At 42.2% G+C, this 23,852-nt stretch overlaps 2 protein-coding genes across 2 annotated transcripts in view; both read right to left on the minus strand.

Annotated features, from left to right (window-relative positions):
• Positions 1-13,387, minus strand: part of vps54 (VPS54 subunit of GARP complex) — a 21,108-nt gene extending 7,721 nt beyond the window's left edge. The window contains exons 1-12 of the mRNA XM_034300052.2: positions 13,250-13,387; positions 8,385-8,572; positions 5,225-5,466; positions 4,800-4,881; positions 4,203-4,237; positions 3,958-4,089; positions 2,954-3,339; positions 2,630-2,756; positions 1,426-1,533; positions 1,211-1,266; positions 1,025-1,121; positions 536-906 (exon numbers count right to left, since the gene is read on the minus strand). Coding sequence (XP_034155943.2) covers positions 536-906; positions 1,025-1,121; positions 1,211-1,266; positions 1,426-1,533; positions 2,630-2,756; positions 2,954-3,339; positions 3,958-4,089; positions 4,203-4,237; positions 4,800-4,881; positions 5,225-5,466; positions 8,385-8,541 — 1,793 coding nt within the window. The 5' untranslated portion in view covers positions 8,542-8,572; positions 13,250-13,387. The remainder of the gene's footprint in view (positions 1-535; positions 907-1,024; positions 1,122-1,210; positions 1,267-1,425; positions 1,534-2,629; positions 2,757-2,953; positions 3,340-3,957; positions 4,090-4,202; positions 4,238-4,799; positions 4,882-5,224; positions 5,467-8,384; positions 8,573-13,249) is intronic.
• Positions 13,388-15,428: 2,041 nt separating this feature from the next.
• On the minus strand, positions 15,429-22,774 carry LOC113537394 (B-cell receptor CD22). Its single transcript, XM_026931850.3, has 13 exons — positions 22,396-22,774; positions 20,786-21,019; positions 18,724-18,981; positions 18,357-18,614; positions 18,005-18,259; positions 17,638-17,895; positions 17,280-17,540; positions 17,106-17,193; positions 16,985-17,030; positions 16,549-16,635; positions 16,363-16,449; positions 16,183-16,263; positions 15,429-15,918 (listed from the first exon to the last, which is right to left on the minus strand). The coding sequence occupies exons 1-13, from the start codon at positions 22,772-22,774 to the stop codon at positions 15,898-15,900; spliced, it is 2,313 nt and encodes a 770-aa protein (XP_026787651.3). The 3' UTR covers positions 15,429-15,897.
• Positions 22,775-23,852: the final 1,078 nt, after the last annotated feature.

Genomic DNA, 23,852 nt, shown 5'->3' on the forward strand with positions numbered 1-23,852 from the left:
TTCACCCTCCCTGGTTGGTAGGTGGCTTATGATAGCGGAGAGCTGGCTGCTAGGTGGGAATCGGACAAGACTAAAGTAAGGAGAAAATCGGAGAAAAATCCAAAATTAAATATAAAATGCATTTGTCTTTTTTTGAACTCAATCAAGTTCCTTAGTCCAGAGGTTCTCATCCCACAACATTCTTTTTGTGTCCGGCTCAGGACTCGTCCCAAATCACACTACAGTAACCTCCGTATCTATTATTGGATACACAGCGCTGTACACTGCAACGCTAGGTATTTTTTATTTATTTATTTTTTAAACATTCAACGCCTTTCTTCTCAGCCACATGCTCTCTTTCCAGGTTATAACACAAATATGGAAAAGCTGTTTTCCTAAGATATTTTCCTAAGAAAGAAGAATTCATGATTCGTAATCGTCGTTTTCTCTACAGCGTGTCTGGAGAACAGAGGAGTTCTTTATGTTCTAGCATCTTAATTTAGCCGAGGCTATAATAAGCACGCTAACTGAACGTGATGTGTGTGCAGGTCCTCACAGTGCAGCGGCGCCCCCTGTGGTCAGGGAGGAGGTAGTGTTTGTGATGTGCTCTCTGCTGGAGGACGACTCCGTAGTGCCCGAGGCTGAGTCGCTTCCCGAAGCTTCCTCTTTCGCTTGCGCTCTGGTCTGAGTGGACGCGCCGTTGCCGCGGCGTTCGGCTTCGTTTAACGCGTCGCTGATGAACAGCCCCTCGTGTGTGAGGAAGGCGAGCTCGGCTTCTCCGGGACGGAGACCTGATTCCTCGTCCTCCTCCTCGTCTTCGTTCTCCGCGGAGCCGCCGTCAGCGAGCGCGCATGCGTCAGCCGCTCGGTTCCTCTGGCTGCTGTCGAGGATTTCCAGAACCACGTTTCGGATCACCCCGAGAGTGGCCTAAAACACACACACACACACACACACACACACACACACACACAGAGATCAAAAACAACAAAATATAAGTAAATAACAGGGTTTAAATAAACAGAGAGGCGAGTGTGAGCCGATGTACCTTGATCCTGGTGAGGAAGAGCAGGAAATACTCAAACACGTTCTTCAGGAGCTCAAACCACTGAGCAAACGTCATCAACCTCATCTGATCCTGTAGTCTGCAACACACACACACACACACACACACTTTAACTTATCTGCAGTATGCTCTGAACAGGAATCATTCAGAAAAATAAAAGCTACTCACTTCACGACAGTGTCGGTGTCGATATCCTCAATCTGAGACACCGACTTTATCACACACTGAACAAAACGAGAAACACACACCATCAGAGGACGACTGCAGACACCAAACGTGTCGTATATCAAACAGAGCAAATTAGAAAGTAAATTAAATGTTAGTTAGTTAGTGGATGAACTCTTGGTTTAACCCTCAGTATGAACTCTGGAGGGAGACTTCACCTGTCTGACGATGCCCTTCGCTGCTTGCATCATCTCCTCGCTGTAGATGTCCAGGAAATCCAGCTTCCTCTGTCTCAGCAGGCCAAAGACCAGAGACTGCAGCCGGTCCTGAAACACACACACACACACACACACACACACACACACACACACACACACACACGAGTGAAGTCAGTGTATTTATTTGGTTTGGCGGCTCATCGCCGATATCCGCACTGACTAAGGAATGTTTCTACGCAGCACTCAGATGCAGCGTTTGTGTGTTTGTGTGTGTGTGTGTGTGTGTGTGTTGCACTAATCATTTCATTCATTGTGCTGTGGTTTGGAATTTAAAGAAGTGCAGCCACAGATTCAAACCTCAAACCCGTGCAAGACTCCCTGCTCCCACACTTCACACACACACACACACACACACTTCACCTACTGACCTACATCTCCTCACGTTAGAGCAGTGAGGCTCAGGCTCATGTCAAACCACAACAAAAGGAACAGGGAGAAGGCGGTAAGTCGATAAGTCAGGAATAAACACTCTGCGTCGTGCTGTTACTGTAAAATAATCAACGATGGGCTGATGTGATGAAGTGGAGTTTCCTTAACAACCATGTACTTGATTATCTTTCTACAACAAAACATCCTGAAGTGTTTTATTCCTTTTATACCACAGCGTTTTGCAAAATTTACGAAACATCATACCTTTTATTTGTTTATAGTGACGTTTAATGTTGCGTAACGTCCATGAAACAAGTTAGTTCCTGTTCTGAATTACATCATAGCAGCTATAAATAGTTGTTCCCTCAAAAGTCTCCCTCTTCTCTTTCTTGAAGACAAAAAACACAACTTGTCATGTTACTGAGAAACCACAAAGCGTAACATCTTCTGTCCTGAATACATCAGAAAACTTACTGACTGGTACAAAGCTCTGACGCTGGAGACTCCTTCCTTAAATGGTAAACGTCTCCCTACAGAACGCTTCACCATACCAACGATTACACACATTTTTTATTCCAGTGATGTGGAGCGTCCGCTCTGTGAACGATCTGTTACTATAGAAACGATAACGTGTTAGAACGAGCGCGTTAACATAAACCTGTGATGTGCGGCTGCGCTACTGTCAGAGCTGCTGTTATAGAAAATTAATCGACACCTTCTGACCAATCAGAATGCAGAATTCGACAGCGCTGTGGTGTGTAATATGAAATAACACCTTCTCCAGCACTTGGTTGTCGTCCTCGAAGGTTCGGCTGAGGTCGCTTCTGGAGTAAGTGGTGAAATCGGCCACCATCATCTTATCGATCAGCTTCTCCATTTCACACAGCTGAGAGCCCAGGTGTCTGACACACACACACACACACACACACACACACACACACACACACACACACACACAGAGAGAGAGAGAGAGAGAGAGAGAGAGAGAGAGAGAGATTAATCATGGTGTATCCTGCTAAAAGCTATAAAGTGTGTGTGTGTGTATACCTGTGTGTGTGTGTGTGTGTGTGTCTGTACCTGTGTGTGTGTGTGTCTGTACCTGAAGCTGTGGATGCCCTGGAGCTCCTGCTGCAGCACCTCTTTGGTGGTGTTGATGAGCTCCAGCGCACCCACGAACTCGGAGGTGGAGAGCAGCAGCTGCACGGTGGGCTGTGTCTGCTGCACCGCCGCCATCAGCTTCAGTTTACTGTGCAGCGTGACGCAGTTCTTGCGCGTGACCGTGTGCCGCAGCGCCCGCAGAGGCCCGAGGCTCATGGTGCGCCCCATGCTGGCCGTATGCTCCCGCAGCGCCCTCACGGCGCCCGCCGCCTCGCACAGCTGCTCCTGCAGCTCGCGCTGAGACGACATGGCGTGGAAGAACGCCTCGGAGCGCAGAGAGATCTGTCTCGCGATGCTCACCTCCACCACGTCCAGGTAGTGACTCAACTACGACAGGACGGAGAAGAAAAACAGATAAGGAGTGAATGTTTTGCATAAATTCTCATAAAGACACACTGTGATTGGTTAAAGTCGCTGTGATTGACAGGACACAGAGGAACGACATCCTGTACACGAGTGATGCATATTAATATTTCGTTTATTCCAATACATAAGGTTCACAAGGCAAAAATGCACCGCGAATCAATTCTGTATAAATATAAAATATCTGTGATTAGACATACTGAGTGTTTTTTTTTTTTTTTTTAACTAAAATAGTTTTCGCTGTTCTACATCATTCCAAAAAGAGGAACGTCAGGAAATGCAGGGTAAAATTCCTACACAAAACTATTCAAAATATGCAGAACAGACAGAGCTGCTACTTAATTTCTCTACTTGGATATATCAGTTGATTAGCCAAGCTTGCTGAGCAGAAACAATCCAAGTTAGGAAGCACTACGGCGATAATACCTCAATAATACCTCGGATTTTATTATTTATTTGCGACATTGCCAAAGTGTATCAGTTACTAAAGCAAGAAAAATAAATAAATAAATAAATAAATAAATAAATAAAAGAAAAGTCGCAACAATGACTCCGCCCCACAGCATTTAATCAGCCACTCACTTTCTCTTGCAGTAACCGTGACGATGCGGCATCCCGGCCGCTCTTCCCCCCGGCGACGCTGAAGTGCGACCACGGCAACACGGCGCTGAAGGTGGCCGGGTCGCTCAGTACGAAGTCAGGCCTCATGAAGATCTGTAACACACACACACACACACACACACACACACACACACACACACGAAAGTCAGTGAAAGTGGAGTGAGAGACGGACAGATGGACAGACAGAAGCATGTCTCAGTTCATACCTTAGGCACCTGCTCAAGCTCCTCTTTGGCTTTATCTACGGAGATAAAAGAGAAATCCTTACATATATCACTGCAAACATTACACTTTAGTCTTTACACAACTAAGTACAATAATCAAATCATTTAATTATTATTTGAGATTAACATTATATCTGTGGTCATTTTCTAATAATGGACTTGTGGTCACAGGACAAAGTCTGAATCACTGGTGTCTGCATTTACTTCACCACATTTACTTCTATTTTGGTACAAAAGGGGCGGGGCTAATTGTGTGGAAAGCTAGTGCGACGATCAAAAGTGAAATTCAATTTCAATCATAAACTGATTATAATTGGGTAAAATGTGTGTAAAATATAATTCATATGTTTAAAATGATGTTTAAAAAGGATAGAAATGTGACTCGCTCATAACAAGTCAGCCAGAATGCTAAATCGAATCGTATCCTATCCTAAAAATCAAAATCATTTCGTATTGTATTGTCTGCAAGCCTGAGATTTTTGTACCTAGGAAATAAGCTGGGTTAAATAATCTTACGTCGAATAGCTGGAATTGTGTATAAAGCATCTTTGCATCAGAGCGTGTAACTTTATTACATACCGTGATTGTTTGTGATGTTGGGGATGGAGAGGTCGTCTTTATTGGGGCAGATGTTTTTACACCGCTCGTGGATTTTCTCCCTCTGCAATACACAACAATGAACATTAACACCTGCTTTCAGACGCCACAGACATCTGAACCCGAGGGTGTGATAGAGAGAGTGCTGATCTGAGCGATTAGGGAGCAGGTCAGTCTGTACTGTTTGCATCGTCACTGCTTGAGTGTTGATGCAGAGGCCACGACTCCTTCTCTTTCATCGAGGTCATACTGTGGACTATTTCTATACACACACACACACACGCACAATCCCCCTCCTGGCAGTGGAAGGACCTGAATAATTAACCGTATCTGACAGAAAGAAAGAGAGAGAGAGAGAGAGAGAGAGAGAGAGAGAGAGAGAGAATGTGTGTGTGTGTGTGTGTTACCTGAGCAGTGTCATTCAGGTACGTGCTGAAGTGTTCGGCTGTGATGTTGGGCAGGCTGTACGAGGGCATCACCTCCCCCTCGGTGAAGTCCAATCCCCAGGTCTTGGTGAAGAAGTCGGACTCGCGCTTGGCCAGCCGCGGGTCGTTCAGCGCCGCCGGCAGGTTCACCTTAGAGTTATATACCGTCCATCGGTGCTGATCCGCCACCACTGACGGAGCGTCGCTCAGCCCGCGCGCCTCACCTGCACACCACCGTCACACACTCTGTTTTACATAATCTTATACTCCGGAGGATTTATACACAACAATCCATTTGATCCCAAGAGTTTTCTTATAATGTATGTAAATGTAAAGAGGCTTCCACACACACACACACACACACACACACACAAGCCCTACTTAGACGGGATTCATTTTACATAATTCTAATTATTAATTATTTCCGAGGCCTCCCCGGGATTGTAGACCCGTCTGAATCCGTCATGTAAGTAATTTTTTTGATGGACTGCATGTGCCCATGTCTGGAAAAATTACGCCGTATTTCACCTTCTAACAAACAGCCAGCAGAAAAACCTCCAGGTAATATATTCTGTATCTGATCTGACATGTCGATAAAGATTGCGTTATGTCGTGGAAAAAGAGGTTTTGTGCGTTTTCTTCAGTATAAAAGCACTCCAGGAAGCGCTCGCACGTTTCTTTGCTTCCTGCCAAAACCAAAACGAAACCAAGCACCAATTGCATTTAAAACACAGAGCAGTAAAATACTGATGACGTTTAAAGGGACGTGTCAGAGAAGCAACATTTCCGAGGGGGTCTGCGTGTGTGTGGGCAAAGACGGCGAAAATATCATTTTGTGATACTTTAAAACACTGTGTGTATCATGATATTTATGTTTAATCACAAAACAGTAGCGCTGTATTGAAAAGTAAACAGAGATGGAGTTCAATGATACTTTTATTAAACGCCTACAAAAATAAATTATTTGACACTGAAAATGGAAAACGGCAGCAATTTTACAAAATCTAATCAGCTACTTATATATTCAGTAAAAATATTAGGTTGTTAGATATGTATGTCATCAATCCTGGAAACAAAAGTCCTTGATTTTCGCAAATGTTTTGTATTTGCCCCCATTTTGTCAGCAACTATATACAAAATACCCCGACGAGCTAATTCCATGTAACTCCTAAAGAAAATACACTGCATGCCATTTTCAATTCAGTAAAAGTCTGATTGTATGGATTTGACGTATTCAGGCAAAAGAAAAAAAAAACTCTTTCCATCACTATGTATATTGTGTATTATATCTATCCATTCTTCAACCATAGGTGGCTTTGGTTTTAACCCTTTTCTTGTTATTGTCATTTTACCGGCTGCCAGGAGAATTAACATCAGCTTCTAATCGTTGTTATCTCATCCATCAAATGAAATATTACCCAGATATATTGATTCAGAATTAAAAGGAATTGCCATCCCACCCAAAAACAGCCTCCTAATTCCTTTTAATCTCTCGCCAATAAGGAGCTAGTACTCGACATTCCCTGAAAATATGATAATGTTTGGCTTCATCCTCCCCATATAATCTCCAGCAGCCTGCAGCTTTCTCCTGCTATCTTTTCTGAGATGGTGTAATAAAAAAATAACCTAATAACGTCCTTCCAGCAGAATTCTCTCCACGTTGCTGAGCTTGTAGATTTCCACTGTGTTTTATAAATTTTCCCCCAATCCTCCACTGAGATAGTCAAATTTCTCTCCTTTTGCCATTTTTCTTTAACGTATAACGTGTAATCTGGCTTAGTTTGGAGAAATCCATCGTATATCTTGGAAATAATCTTATTACATGGGTGAGACATACCTACTGATTAAAAACACCTTCATTATTCCTGTCTCAGCTGATTCCAATACTAATCTGATATTACAGTCTATATAATGACTGTAATTGGAGGAATCTGTAGAAATCACTTTGGCCCAATCCCAATTCTATTTTATACCCCTACACCTTCACCTACCCCTACCCCTTCACCTAGCCCTTGCCCTTGAAACAGAGTGTTAAGGGGTAGAGGTGAAAATATTCCCCTAAGAATTGGGACATCACTACTATAATGTTACACGTCATCATACGTCATCTAGGTCCTAATTCTCTCTCTCGAATTGGCAATAATTGAGAAAAACAGTTTAGCGATTTCTAGCCCCCCCTCAATGTCTTTGGTGGTTACAGCCCTGATCAGACATGAAAATATGTTGTGGCACTATCGTGCAGTCTGTAACGATATGACGTTAGCAAACTTTAGCGATTTTTTGCAAACATTTCTTTGAATAACATCACCGTAAATATGAACACACGATTGAATGTAACATAAAACAAATGATTTATGTTCATTAAACATTAAACGGTTTACGCTGAGATAATTCATACCCCTTCGTTTGAAGGGCTATCTGGCGCTTTCCCTTCCCCTTCCCCCTCCAACCAAAAGAGAATCGAGACACTCCTACCCCACCCCTTCACGTGAACGTGCGAAATGGAGGGGTAGGGGAAAGGGGAAGGGCTAAGGGGTAGAAATGGGATTGGGCCTAAGATTGAGCCCAAATTTCTCCTTTATAGATTGAAAAACTGGAGTCTACCCTTGCTGAAAAATGCGTAACAATTTGAAATTCCTTGTCGAGCCCAGATTCAGAATCTATCATCTATTCTGTTTGGGACAAAATCGGTGTCGAAAGCCCACCAACGTAAAAAATAAAAATATTAACAATTTATAATTTTAGAGAGTTAAAACAGTACAAAACCTAAACACCAAACCAGCTGCTTCCAACTGTTATTAAAAAAAATACACACAAAAGGATCTCTCACACACACAAAAAAAAAAATCACAATATCTCAGAAAAGTATACTGTGTCATAGTTTATCACAATATGGATATTATAATCGTCATATCGCCCGGCCCTGCCAGAGCGATTTTTAGGCAAGTTATTAAGATTCAAGCAAAGCTATAGCTTTAGTTATATATTTTTATTTTTGGATTTTTTTCCCCCCTTCATATATAGTACCATATTGATGTCCGTAACACTAAGGAACAGGTACAAAAAGCTCTAAAACACCAGGTTTGATTTCAGAGCACTTTAACAGACACGTGTTTGGATTTGGTAGTATGGATTTTCCCACCTGTAGGCTCCTTGGGGCAGACGTCAGGGAGAGAGCGCGGAGGTCTGTAGTGTGTAGACGAACCCATCAGGTCTCTGGGCTTCCGGAAGAGCCGGTCAGTGCCAGCGGGGCCCACGCCGGGCTGAACCACGGGCACCGAGCCCGGTCCGGACGCCATGGCAGCGCCGCTTCCTCACACCAGCCTCCAGCTGAGGGAGAATAAACGAGGAGATGGAGTCACACTGTCATCTCTAAACAGTACTTCAGTCCCAAAATACGGGAGCAAACTTTGCACAACAGATATGTTTTGGGAAAAGGGTGGACACGGTGTATATTTAATTTTATAAATTTGAAGTTTTTTTTAACAGATTAGATCTTGTAGCAAATGCCGACTGCTGTCCAGAATGAACCCTTGCCGAAGATCCAAACAGAATACAATCAAAGCGATAATCATTTGACCTGTTCACGATAACAATACCGTGTTGCACCGTATCCCTGATTATCTCCTCAAAACCCCATAAGAACAGAGTTGTCCTGTTTCTGCTGAGGTTTGTACACTTGTGCTGCTCTCTGACTGACTGGAAACGGAAGTGAAAGTGCTGACGTTTTTCACCGTGACGCGTCTGAGGTCGAGTGAGCACCTCCATCTCAGTAGATCTCAGCAAAAGATTTGAAGGAAATAACGTTAACATTGTCATGCAAAACAACATACTCGACGCTGATCATGTGATCGCTTCAGTCAGAGCTCAAAACGAGAACAAAAACTGATGACTTGTTAATGATTGTACAGAGAGACGGTTATCTCAGGAATGACTCAAAAAAAGCAAAGCGCGTGTTCAGAATGAGACTCATGGTGTCATTTCAGTCACCAGTCATTCATTTAAAGACCATGCACTTTGAAGAAGAAAAAACCCAACACCACCAGGATGTGAGATCTTATTATTTTTCAGCCTTCATCATCTCACAGCACCGTAGACTATGATGAATAAACATGTTCTTAAAGTAAAAATGGGTCAAAATTACGAGAACTAAAAAAATTTGAAAAAAAAAACCCCCCAAAAAAAAACAATATAAAAAACCCATTTCATAGAACTGTACATCCTCAACGTCTAACTTCCTGGTCCCAAATGGATCGTTATCTCTTAACAGATTGTGTTTTAACTTTTAAACTCAAGTGAGATAATCTGTCTCACGCTGCGTTTTTTTTATTCTGCGGTAACATCGAGAGAGAGAGAAAGCGAGAGTCTTATGAGAGAGCGACTATAACGCTGCTATAACGTAAGTGAGAACAGGAAGTAACTACAAATGGATAAAAAAAAAGTACGATGTGAACTAATAATTTTCAGCAGATCGCCGTGGTGTAAGAGGAATAACACACTTGGGGACGTGCTGTTATTGGGAATTAATCAACTTTTGGTTCATTACGCCACCTTGTTATTGATTACTTTCCTATAACAGCAAGACACGCAGTGTTTAATTCCTTACTTACTGAGGTGTGTGTGTGTGTGTGTGTGTGTAACTTATTCACTCGCCACAGGCGACTCTGATCATGTGACCAGGAGAAACGCTGGCCGTGACAGAAATCTGATCTACAGCACAATGATGGAGGAATGTTATAGAAGGTTTTCAGAGAGAACCGATGTTTAATACAACACTGATATCAGGCTCAAATACTGATCCGGTACTGAGGTTTCAGCAACCAACCCGACTCCTGGCTCATTTCATTCAACAGAGACAGGAAAACAGTGTGCTTAAAGGGTGTGTTCACATATTCAGTTTTTATTCTCTTTGAACAGAATCTTGTGTGTGTTCTCCGCCTCCGTGTGGTTCTTCAGTCAGGTGCGAGTGTTGTGGTCCTGGTCTCCAAACTCTAGTGAGAAACTGATTCGACTCTGAATCGACTCACTGCAGGAAGCGAATCAAACAGGCCAAAAATGTGTGTTTTGGTTTGCAGCGTTGTTTTGTAGATGGAATGCTGCGTTCATGACCAAGCGGGAACTGGGAAGTTTTTTAAAGTTCCCTACTTCCCAGGAGGAAAGCTCCGTTTGAATGGCTCGCCAACTCTCAGTTCCTACACGGAAAGTTTTCCGAGAGCTCCGACTTTGTCGAGTTGCGATTCCGTGACGTCACTTCAACATGGTGGTGCTCTCAGACAGCGAAAAGTAAGAACATGAAACAACAGCGTTTTTAAGGAGTCTTTGTTTATATTTGAAGTCGCTGCACACTGGGTTATACTTTGACAACTGAAAGGTTAAATCTCTTTCTGCAAGATTTTTCTTTTTTTTTACGTAATTTTTGATGCTATTAACAGTGAATGATCGCATCCACTTTAATAATAAATGAAGCACTAACCAAACATCTCTTTATTTACAGTCTCTGTAGACAGCTAACAGCGAGTATTTATTTTATTTCTGACTTCAGACGGCCAAGTTTGCTCTAATGTGGGAAGCAGGAGGTTCCCAGTTGACATGAATGCAGCATAAGCTGCTAAACTGAGCCAAAGCACAGAGCTGTAGCACTGCAGAAATGCTGCGTTCTGGAGAGTTTGGACCAACAAAACAAAACAAAACAATAATAAAATAAATAAATAAATAAAAATAAATGCAGGATGTGATGCACCATGTTTTAAACAAGGTGTTTATATAATTATCTCATCATTTATTAAGTGTCTTGTGTGTGTTCTGGTGATTTTTGTGACTGATCACCTGGTAAAGGTTTGTTCAACCTCCTGAGATTTACGAGGACATTTTCAACCCTACAGTCACATTTTTTCTTATTTGCATCTTGCTTTATTTCATTTGGTGTAGTGTGCCACCAAAACCAAACGAAACGACAAACCAACCCAACGTGTTAGTTTCACTCTGACTCAGACTCGACAAACGGACAAAAGGTGTAAAAAGGACCCAAAGACGCTTCCCTGAGTTTCAGTCAAACACAACACACGTTAACTCCTTCCTTCATCTTCAGTAAGAGCTTTATCCTGGTTAAAGTCAAACCGGATCCGGAGCCTATCCTGGGAATACACCCTGGATGGGACACCAGGTCATCGCGCACACACACACACACTCACACACACACTCACACACACACTCACACACACACTCACACACACACACACACACACACACACACACTCACACACACACTCACACACACACTCACACACACACACACACACACACTCACACTCACACTCACACACACACTCACACACACACTCACACACACACTCACACACACACTCACACACACACACACACTCACACACTCACACACACACTCACTCACACACTCACTCACACACACACACACTCACACACTCACACACACACTCACACACACACTCACACACACACTCACACACACACTCACACACACACACACACACACACACACACTCACACACACACACACACACTCACACACACACACACACACACACACACACACACACTCACACACACACTCACACACACACTCACACACACACTCACACACACACTCACACACACACTCACACACACACTCACACACACACTCACACACTCACATTCATTCACTCGCTCTCTCACACGCTCACTCATTCACACACACACACACTCACTTAGGATCAGTTTAGAGTCACAAATCCACCTACAGGCTTGTTTTCTGGAGGCGGGAGAAAACCCGAGAACCCAGAGGAACCTCACATATAGGAGCAAAGGGAGAAGATACACTCGTTGTGGATGTAACTGTGATTCTATGGACACCAGATAACTGCCTCAATAAGCACTCTGGGAGTAGCTTCCTGCAGAAGAACTGACTTGGGCTCCTGAGAGGCACAAGAGCAAAGCGTTTTTTCTACCGTCTGGAGATCAAGTTCGTATCCCGAATCCCATCTGAGGTCAAGAGAGCAAAACTGGCCATGCTCTCTCACTCTCTCTCTCTCATGTCAATCACAGTGACAATAGCCAATCACAGGCATCTGTGAGTTCATGTATGCGGAAGAGGGCGGATAGCGCATCCCCCCCCCCGAGTGTTAGCCTTCATCTTCCGGGTTTGTAGGGGAAACTGGGTGGGATTTGGCCACGGTTTGGCAAATTATTAGGGAGAGGAAAAAAAAAAAAAGAACTAACTTGGTGCAAAATATTTACAGCAAATACTACGTCACTGTCACTTCCTGACTTTCTTGAAGGTCTGGGCATGATTCTCAGGATGGAACGAGGAACCCTGGAGCTGAGAGGCCACAACGCAACCTTGTTCTTGTGTTTCAGCTCAATACCGTTACCGATATCCTGGATCAGAACATTCACAATTTATTCAGAAATATAAATCATGTTTTCTTATATAAAAGCAGATAGCGTTTTTGGGAAGATCAGTGTGTCTTATTTTCCTTTAAATGACACTGCCAGACGTGCCACCCGGATACTAATCATTAACCACAAAATGGCGCTTATGTAACAATAATGTTAATTACACAACAACATTATGACGTCACATGCAAATTATGATCACATGAGTTGTTAGACTCAGCTATTATTAATTCATATACACACATAGAGAGCTAGCATCTCAGTCTGGCTAACACTAGAGTTAGTGAAATATGAAATATATAACTCTTCCCTGTGTATTAAACATTACATGAGATTTAGTTAACGTTGCAAAGTGAAACTAAAATCCTGTCAGAGCTAACAGAGCGCTCGCGCGCCGGTTCATTTCCGTCGGCCCAAAATAAATCATCAGTCTGAGCTCCACGTAGGCTCCAGGCTAGCTAGCTAGCTAGCGCGTTAGCAAGCAGGCTAACTTTATTAGTTAACCGCGGGGTGACATTCCTCGAACACACACATCCGGTGGTTTATAAACGCAGCGCGCTGTTAATTAAAAAAAAACACCTGTTGTTAAATTACCTGTTGTGTGAAGAACGGCAGCGTCCGGCCAACAGCATATCAACAGCTACACTCCACATCGCATAGCAACATCCCCGCAAACCGGAAGCGGAACGAACACCCGGCTCGTGCACTCGTCCATTATACACAGCGCGCTTCTCTTAACTGTAATGGCTCACTTCCGCCCTCTAGCGGTCACTAAGGCAGCCGAGCAAACTCAAGTTAGCTTCTTTAGTTTATGCTAACAGGGAACGGGAGTTTATAGCCTCCATAATCACACACTGGTCGTATGGTTTAATATCATTTCTACACAAAGAGTTTTATCATTTTATTTTTTATTTAAAAATAAAAACAATAAGCCTACAAGTCTGTAAAAATCACCTGAAGCCTCAGTAATCACTGTAACAGCAAACCTCCAGCCTGAAACCCATTAAATATGTTTATATTTCAATATTTGTGACGTCATAAAACGTTTTAAAATCACCTGAAGCCTCACTAATCACTGTAACAGCAAACCTCCAGCCTGAAACCCATTAAATATGTTTATATTTCAATATTTGTGACGTCATAAAACGTTTTAAAATCACCTGAAGCCTCACTAATCACTGTAACAGCAAACCTCCAGCCTGAAACCCATTAAATATGTTTATATTTCAATATTTGTGATGTCATAAAACGTTTTAAAATCACCTGAAGCCTCAGTAATCACTGTAACAGCAAACCTCCAGCCTGAAACCCATTAAATATGCTTATATTTCAATATTTGTGACGTCATAAAACGTTTTAAAATCACCTGAAGCCTCACTAATCACTGTAACAGCAAACCTCCAGCCTGAAACCCATTAAATATGTTTATATTTCAATATTTGTGACGTCATAAAACGTTTTAAAATCACCTGAAGCCTCAGTAATCACTGTAACAGCAAACCTCCAGCCTGAAACCCATTAAATATGTTTATATTTCAATATTTGTGATGTCATTTATTTGATTGTAGGTGGGGGGAGTGAATGACCAGCGCTCTCTTCCACCCTCAATACCACGACTGAGGTGAGACCCTTGAGCAAGGCACCGAACCCCCAACTGCTCCCTGGGCGCCACAGCAAAAAAAGGCTGCCCACTGCTCCGGGTGTGTTTTCACGCTGTGTGTGTGTTCACTACTGTGTGTGTGCACTTGGATGGGTTAAATGCAGAGCACAAATTCCTAGTATGGGTCACCATACTTGGCCACAAGTCACGTCACATCACGTCACAAAAAGTCCTAAAATCAACTGAAGCCTCAGTAATCACTGTAACAGCAAACCTCCACCCTGAAACCTATTAAATATGTTTATATTTCAATATTTGTGATGTCATAAAACGTTTTAAAATCACCTGAAGGCTCAGTAATCACTGTAAAAGCAAACCTTCACCCTGAAGAGCAGACGAGAGGACAGAAGCAGCATGAATGGCTAAAATGTTGGTGAAATTCATTCTTAAGTAAACGAAGATGCATGTAAACATAATGGGCAATATCGAGGTCAGCAAAAATGACTGAGATCACGTCAGTATATCTTACGAAAATATAATTATCGTGACAGGCCTACACTTATGTTACACACGTGTATGTTACTGACATAAAAAAATGTTCAAATGTTACAGTAGTGGGGCGCACGGTGGCTTAGTTGTTAGCACATTTGTCTCACACCCAGAGTTGGGGGTTCAATTCCTGTCTCCACCCTGTGTGTGTGTGGAGTTTGCATGTTCTCCCTGTGTTTTGGGGGTTTCTTCAGAGTACTCCGGTTTCCTCCCCCAGTCCAAAGACGTGTTGTAGGCTGATTGGCATTTGGAAGAAGGTAGTGTGGTCAAGGCTTGGGATTGTAGAAAATTCATATTGTCCATTTGGGGACGTTTGCCAAAAAACGTCTGGGAACCCCTGGTTTAAGCCATGGCCTCAGTACAAGTATATTACATGGCAGAGAAAACCCATTTTGAAAACTGTCTTCTGGTCTGGAAGGCTTGTTTGTGTTTGGATGGACCTCTTATCAGTCATTTTATAGACACTCCCTAATTCCACTTCACTCTGCCCACATCTCAGGCTAAAATCAGACAGATATCTCTGCTGTGAGAGACACAAAAAACAAACCAAAAAAACAAACAAACAAAAAAAACCCCCAATTAGCACAGATTTTATTTCAATTTTATTTACGTCATTGTTTTATGGCTCTGTGTTTCATGTGACGGCTCTCTGGACACGGTATTACCTCACTGCTCATGAAATGCTGAAAGATTATACATCATATTTGATTTTATTGTGTAAATCCTTAATAGCACACATTTTTGTGCTTAAAGAATAAGTGAAGCATGAGTACAGTGTGTTACTTAAGCAGGTAAATATAAAAATATAAACCTCTAATTAAAAAGAGGAAAAAAAAAAAATACAGCACACGTAGAAAAAGGATGCATAGGTGCAAAGCAGAACGGTTCAAAATGCCTGCACACTGTTGTTAATCTCAATATATATATGTGTTCATAAATGTAAAGCTCTCACTCTTCAACTATTTAAAGATAGAGTTCAATATTGATCCACAGCTCAAAAACAGAACTATACTAGCATTGGTCATCTATCTTCTGTCTCTCTCTCTCTCTCTCTCTCTCTCTCTCTCTTGACATGGTGTCGATGTTGATGATCTCACTGTTGTTTTCTTGCAGTCTAGAAAAAGAAATCGTGATAAACAGCTTAAGGTGAAATCTTGAGCAAACAATACAATACAACTGATTATGTAATTTCAAAATGGAAGAGTATTAAGCGGTAAGAACACGTAATAATTTGTTCCTAAAACTGTCCTCTTGTCATACAACCATTTTAAACCTTTGGATTTTGGGCTTTTAATGGTTTATAGTTTTCCGAAGCTATTCAACTTGGTACTATATCCAGTGATTACAAGCGAAGTGATGAACAAATGGAAGCACTCACTGGTAAATTGTAGTAATCAGGAGAGATGGACTGAGAATCCATAGCTGTGTACGTGTCATCAGGAGGACTCGGGTGATCCGTCTGTGTGAGAGAAAGAGAAATAAATCATGGGTTCATCATTCTTAGTGACTCTTTCCAGATCTGAATGTCTAAGTGAAGTGTGACTCTGAAGACACTTACTGCAAGTGTGCTGTACACGTCACTGGAGGACCTGGTCTGAAGATCAAGAGCTGTGTACGTGTCTTCAGTAGGATTGCAGTAAATGTTCTGTATGAGAGAAAGAGAAATAAATCATGGGTTCATCTTTCTTAGTGATTCTTTCCAGATCTGAATGTCTAAGTGAAGTGTGACTCTGAAGACACTTACTCCAAGTGTGTCATACACTTCACTGGAGGACCTGGTCTGAAGATCAAGAGCTGTGTACGTGTCTTCAGTAGGACTGGAGTGAACATTCTGTTTGAAGATTATAAAGAATGTGTTTGGTGTTTTTTAGGAATTTGTCCAGATCTGAATGTCTGAGTAAAGAAGCTGTACCTCAGGTTGCATTCTATGACTTAATACATAACAGCATTTACCACTATATCTATGTTTGGAGAAACTGCCACATTTTGTAGAAAAGGTTAGAAGTCAGGACTGAACCCTTGTGTTTCCTCATGTTCATTATGATTATCACTCTCTATTGTGCTGTTTTCCAGGTAAGCATGAGAGTTTTATGTTGCTGTCCTAAGTGGTTACCAAAAACAAATTATCATCAAAGCAGTAAGTCACACTGTGTCACTCTGTCCTGTTACAGTTCACTTACCTGACCAGACTTGGTATCATCAGCTGAACCTCCTCTTCTCTTTCTCCTAAAAAGTAACAATAATCAGTGGATTCATATCACAGATATTTTAAGCAAGTTGATGAAAAATACATATGCTTACCTCATACATAAAACACCAATGATGGCAAATAAACATCCACATCCAACTGTCACTCCAAGAACTACATACAGAACTACACTTGTGCCCCCTGTGTGCAGACAAATATCAGTCAGCTATAACTCATTCACCTTTATCAATGCTACAAATTGTTATTTGTTATAATAACTGTAATACCATTTAGAGTGAGAGCCACTGCAGCTGCTGTCTGATTCCCATATTTATTCTGAGCCACGCAGTAAAACGTTCCACTGTTGCTGAACCTCAGAGTGAAGCTGTAACTCTGTCCAGATCCTACAGGTGAGCTTTCATCCACCTTATACCAGGTGTAGTTCTGCAAAGGTGGGTTAGCATCACTGCTGCAGTTCAGAGTCACTGAACTGCCCTCCACTCTCTCACCAGAGGGACTGATGGACACTGAGACATTCTTAGGGGGATCTGAAAAAAGGGGCAATAACAGAGGTTTAAGAATATTTAAGTGAGAACCAGTGGCTCAGTGGATGTCAGCCAGCCGCCTGCACAATCAACCACTCACACAAAACATTTAAAGTTGCTCCATCAGAGTATTTCTCTCCGTGTTGATTACTGGACTTGCACTTGTATTCTCCACTGTCCTCAGAGCTGATCCTGTTAATGATGTAAGATTGTCCTGTTCCTATATAGGATGTTCCTTTAAACCAGGTGTAGGTCTCCACAGGTGGGTTAGCATCACTGCTGCAGGTCAGAGTCACTGAACTACCCTCCACTATCTCACCAGAGGGACTGATGGACACTGAGACTCTCTTTGGAGGATCTGAAAAATACAAAATATTACTAAACACAAGATATTTAGGGATTAAAAGCAATGTGTACCGTTTACGAATGTCAGATAGTTTTATGAACTTGAACCATCCAACACTTACACAAAACCTTTATAGTAACTTCATCAGAATATTTCTCTCCATGTTGATTGCTAGACTTGCATTTATACACTCCACGGTCCTCAGAGCTGATGGTTCTAAAGGTGTAGGTTTTTCCATTACTTTTAGGTGATGTTCCTTTAAACCAGCTATACTCCACAGGTGGGTTAGCATCACTGCTGCAGGTCAGAGTCACTGAACTGCCCTCCACTATCTCACCAGAGCGACTGATGGACACTGAGACATTCTTAGGGGGATCTGAAAAAAGGGGCAATAACAGAGGTTTAAGAATATTTAAGCGAGAACCAGTGGCTCAGTGGATGTCAGCCAGCCACCTGCACAATCAACCACTCACACAAAACATTTAAAGTCACTCCATCAGAGTATTTCTCTCCGTATCGATTACTGGACTTGCACTTGTATTCTCCACTGTCCTCAGAGCTGATCTTGTTGATGGTGTAGGTGTTTCCCGTTCCTATATAGGATGTTCCTTTATGCCAGGTGTAGGTGTGCACAGGTGGGTTAGCATCACTGCTGCAGGTCAGAGTCACTGAACTGCCCTCCACTATCTCACCAGAGGGACTGATGGACACTGAGACTCTCTTTGGAGAAGCTAAAACACAAAAAGGAAAGGATACAAAGGAAACACTTTTCATTATCTTTCAGTTTACTGAAGGTCAGGAAGGTATATAATGGACCATAGTGAATCATTGTTAACTCACACAGGACATTCAGAGACACAGCAGTAGAGGACTGTTGTCCATGTTCATTTCCAGCCCGGCACGTGTAATTTCCACTGTCCTCAGAGCTGGTCTTGTTGATGGTGTAGGTTTTTCCTCTTCTGATATAGGATGCTCCCTTATACCAGGTGTAGTTCTGTGCAGGTGGTTTAGCATTACTGCTGCAGGTCAGAGTCACTGAACGGCCCTCTACTATCTTACCAGAGGGTCTGATGGACACTGAGACTCTCTTTGGAGGATCTAGAGATAGAAAGAGTATGAAAGGTTTTTCTTTATCAATAACCAGACTATGAAATCCATCGTTAATTACTGAAAAATGTCATAAAATCACAAACTTTTGATTCTTTTGGTCCTGTTTGAGCTTGACAGAAGTGATATTATTTCATGTCCACTTTGTCAAAAAATATTTTGTGGAGGTGTTTTTTAAGTCAGTATGTGACATCATTATAGAGCAGAGGTGTGGCCTGTTCGATTTTTGGTTTGTCAGAATGTTACTGTACAACTTTGCAAGCGTGCTTATTTGCTGATATGGAGCAATGTTAATATTGCATGCTAGTTTCCAAATGTTCTAGTACCAAAGTATGCTAGTATGCAAGTAAATTGGTGTGCAATTTTTGCTAGTCCGCTGGTTAGCTGCTGTGCAAGTATGTGAATATGTGTATGTGACAGGGGGTGAGCGGCCCGCGCACAAAAGGCGCACATCGCTCCTCTCATGACTGCCGGCAGGGTACTGAAAGGACAGCGCCACTTCAGCACCCCTATTATTTTGGACAGCCGGAGTGCACGTGGCCACGAGCACGTGGAGCGGATTAATTCTTCATGGCTGGCAGACAATCTCCACCGTGGCAGCAATCTACCGTCCTGGAGGAGCTGGAAGGATATAAAAGGAGCCCGCAGCAGCACAGCAGGGAGGTAGGAGAAAAGCACAACGCCACTAATTGTTGTCTCTCTCTCTCTCTCTGCTTACAGAAGGCGATGTCAGCAGGGAAGATGCTCCCCTTCTACCCCCGGTGGCGGCCGTGACTCTCTAAAGGCTGCAGCTGTTAACAATCCATCTCCTACCAGTACTGCTAAAAAGGGATTTCTGCACCAACCACGGAGACCACCCCACCCGCACCCAACCTCACCATCCATACTTCCCTCATGTTTAAAATTTTGCAGCACAACATCCTGTAAAAGTGCATGTTCCCCTGACTAACGACCTCTCTGTGCTGTGTTTCATTGTGTGCAAAGGTCTCGCCTACTTGCTTTATTTTATGCAGTTATAGCTGTATTGATGTATACAAGTACTCAAGTATAGGAGTATTTAAGTACACAATAAATCTAGTAAGCAAATATGCAAGTGTGCAGTGCTGAAGCTAAGGGTACTGTGGAGTTTATCCCAGGTCAGCCAAGTTGTCTGGGTAGAGGAAGTCCAGGATCAGCCATAGTAGTGCAGAGAGAGCATGCCCACTGTAATTACTGACGTTATAGTCATGCGTTCACTGCAGTAAATGTTAAATTTTAATTCACAGCACTGAGGAACAGGTGATCTTGGTTCAGAAAAGGAAATTATTCTCATACATAAGGAAATTGTCTCATTACTAATGTTTGGTTAATGACCAGCTAATCTTTATATTGGTGGAGTAGCAGTATATCATTTTTGAACGAGTTGTCTCTCTGAGAGATCTCCTTTCAGTCAGAGGTGCGAGCCCATGGTATTTTTAAATGAATAATCAAATTCTCTCAGGTTATCCTGGGAGTGCTGGGTGCAAGGCTGGGATAACAAGCTGGATGGGACACCAGTTCATCTGCCCCCGAAAAAAATGTAAAAGTAAATTATATTGTATAAATAATAAAATATTATATTACGTTATTTTTACACACTGAGCCAAATCAAGGAAAAATAACTGCAGGAATATAAGAAATATATTAGATATATGTATGTGTGTTGCTTTGCTCTTTGTTACTGCTTCATTACTGATGGGATTCAGTTTACATGTGGATTCAGCATGAACTTTTAGTGTTGCTAGTTTTAAGAGTGAATAAATAAATCTGTACTTACACTGGACATCAAGAGTGACATCACAGGACTGACTATCTTGTACAGCACAGCTGTATCTGCCTACATCGCTCTGACTGACTGATGGCAGACGGAGCAGGTTAGTGGAGGAGGATAAACGACGTCCACTTTTGTACCAGATAAATGTTGTATTGCCACTCAGTCTGTTCCTGGTTTTACAGGTGAGAGTGACTGCATCTCCTTCAATCACTCTATCAGGAATCTGTACCTCGAGCTCTGTGGAAGACAAGAAAGGAAAGAGATGAAACATGCAGTAGAGTGTCTGGGGATTATTGTCTGTTCTCCAAATCAAAAACCTACTGCTTACTTGCTAGCAGATGTTAGCTAGTTGGAGACATGGCAAATGTCTATGCTATTTAAATGTGCTAGCTAACCATGTATGTAAAACAAACACAGTGGGCCTCATTCATCAATTTTTGTTTTGAGTAAAGTTCTTTGTAAATGTTTGATTAACTAAAAAAAACAAAATAAAAATTCACAGAAGGCTTACAACAGTTTCATAAATGCTGATTTTCTCCGTATTGGTGTGTGTGTGTTGATAAATGTATGTTATGATAAATGGCAGTCACCCGTAAGCTGACACCCACAAAACTCCACAAAAAGAACAAGATCACAGAGCAGAAAGTGCAAAATGGCTACAGCCAAAAAAAGAAGAATTTCTCTGAGCCAGAAGTTGAAGTACTTTTAACTCACATCTATGAGAATAAAAACATATTATTTATCAGCACATCCAGAAGAGTCACAGTACCTGCTATGGCCAAAATATGGAGAGAAATTACAGAGGTGAATTCAGTGTCGTCCATCCAGCGCTATATAATTCACGTCAAAAGAAAATGGTCTGACACAAAAATTGAGTCCAAAAAAAGTATTACTGCTTATTGACAGTGTTTCCCTGATACTGGGAGTCAAACCATGACAAAGCTTTTTAAAATTGACCAGATGCCGCTGCAAACAGAACCGACTTATAAGCCAGCTTTCATCCTCTGAAAAAAAAACAAAAATCATACTGGTCTCTAAATATCTGTTGCCTCCTAAAGGCATCATATGCTAACTCCTCCAGTAATATCAATTCTGCCATTTGAACCACTTCAGCTTACAGCTACCATCTGCACAGACCAGCGCACTTCATCTTACTTGAACAACTAGACTTATTTGTCTTAAAATAAATAAACTAGACTTATTTGTCTTCAAATAAATTTGGGTTGACTTGCTGTCTTATGTCATCCTGCTGGTGACATGCAGGAAATTAAAGTTTCCAATTAAGATATGTTTTCAGTTCTGAGGCTGAATTCAGTATTACAATTAATTCAGTATGACTTCATATTAAAGAACAATAGCAAAAAAAATATAGCTTTGGAACATAATGTGAATGTGACCCAGCAAGGCAGAAGAACTGGAGCAATATGTCTTCTAATATAATTGTAGCCTTTGTACCCTGCTTGTGTAAATTCTGCCCCACACCTATGTGCTAAGCAGTGTTTATTCCAGGTGAGATAACGCAAGACAGTGAATTTGTGTTACTGTACTACTGGAGGAATCTGACACACTAATGAAAAGTACAGTGTGTCATTATTTCAGCTGATGAGGCTTACCTGTGACAGAAAGGTCAACTCCATCTTGACCTTGATACTTTCCTCCAGCAAATGTTGTTATAAATCTGAAGTAGTATTTGCCTTGGTCCTGTTCTGTCACATCACTCAGTCTGAGACTGCAGTCACGCAATGTGTCTCCGAGGTACTGAACCCTGCCGCTGTACTTTGGGTCTGAAGTCAGATCAGGAGGCTCTTTATCTGTAACCAACTCTCTGCTCCAGATACCTCTCTCAACTGTGTAACCAGCTGGATATGTGTATCTGCAGCCCATGGTCACTGTAGATCCCTTTAGAGCACAGATAGACTTTGGTGTGTAATATACATCCCAGTCCTGAGAAACAGCAACTCCTGCAAATGCAGAAATGTGTTGATATTGCATATACGGGTCTCAGACAGTAGGAAAGCCTGCGTGAAGTCACATAAATGTGTGTGTTCATAAAGGCACACAGTGAGAAGCTCCACAGAGAATAGTCCTCGTGCAGTACAGTGGGGAGAGAAAGCAGAACTTAACACAGAACTGCTAATGCTGCAAATGCAAATAGCACAAAGGACAAGGATATATACTGTATGTACAACTGTAGACAGGCTTATTGCAGTATTTACTGTGAAATGATAATTTAACAGAAGTAACTGACCTGAAATCATGAGCAGAAACAGCAGAGAAAGGGGAGGAATCAATCTGAGTAACATCATCAGGGCTGCCTGTATAATTACTACATATGCAAAAATACTGTTCAATTTTAACATTATAAAACACACAAAAAGGCAAAAAGGAAACAGCAATACAGTCATGAATTTGCAAAAAAAAAAAAAAGACGGCCATTCATCTTAGAATTAGCTTAAAGACAAGGTTTAATTTCAGTTCATAATTAAATAGACTGCTAAAGAAAACTTTTCAGCCCTCATTAAGCAAAGTTCATCTCCTGCATCCAGATATAAAAACAGAAATAAGAGGAGTGGCTCTGAGGGTTTAAACGGTCAAACTGCTGGCTGTAGTTCAAATGTGTTGAACTACAAACGTGCTGGCAGCCCGTGCACAGAAGAAACTCAGCGCTCCTCACACGACTGCCGGCGGGATGCTGAACAGAAAGCGCCAGTTCAGCACCCCCATTGTTTTGGATGGGTGGAGTGTGCGTGGCTGGAGGCGGAGCAACCTAATTCAGCATGGCTGGCAGCCAATGAGTGCCGCGGTGCCAACTCACCGTCCTGGAGATGACGGAGGAATATAAAAGAAGCCAGCGGCTGCTCTCCCGACAAGGTAGGTGAGGCTAACAACCTCATTAATGTATGTTTCGGTTTTCACACCAGAAGGAGACATCACAGAGGAAGACAAGCCTCAACCTCTGCACACCGACCTCCACGTGGCCTGAGAGCATCTGCCATGCCCCCTCTGTCTTGCCATTGCGCCGCTGCTGCCAGCTCGCTGCCCTCAACCCCGGGACAACACCAACGTCACT

The sequence above is a fragment of the Pangasianodon hypophthalmus genome, chromosome 26 (genome assembly GCF_027358585.1).
Source record: "Pangasianodon hypophthalmus isolate fPanHyp1 chromosome 26, fPanHyp1.pri, whole genome shotgun sequence".
Taxonomy (NCBI): domain Eukaryota; kingdom Metazoa; phylum Chordata; class Actinopteri; order Siluriformes; family Pangasiidae; genus Pangasianodon; species Pangasianodon hypophthalmus.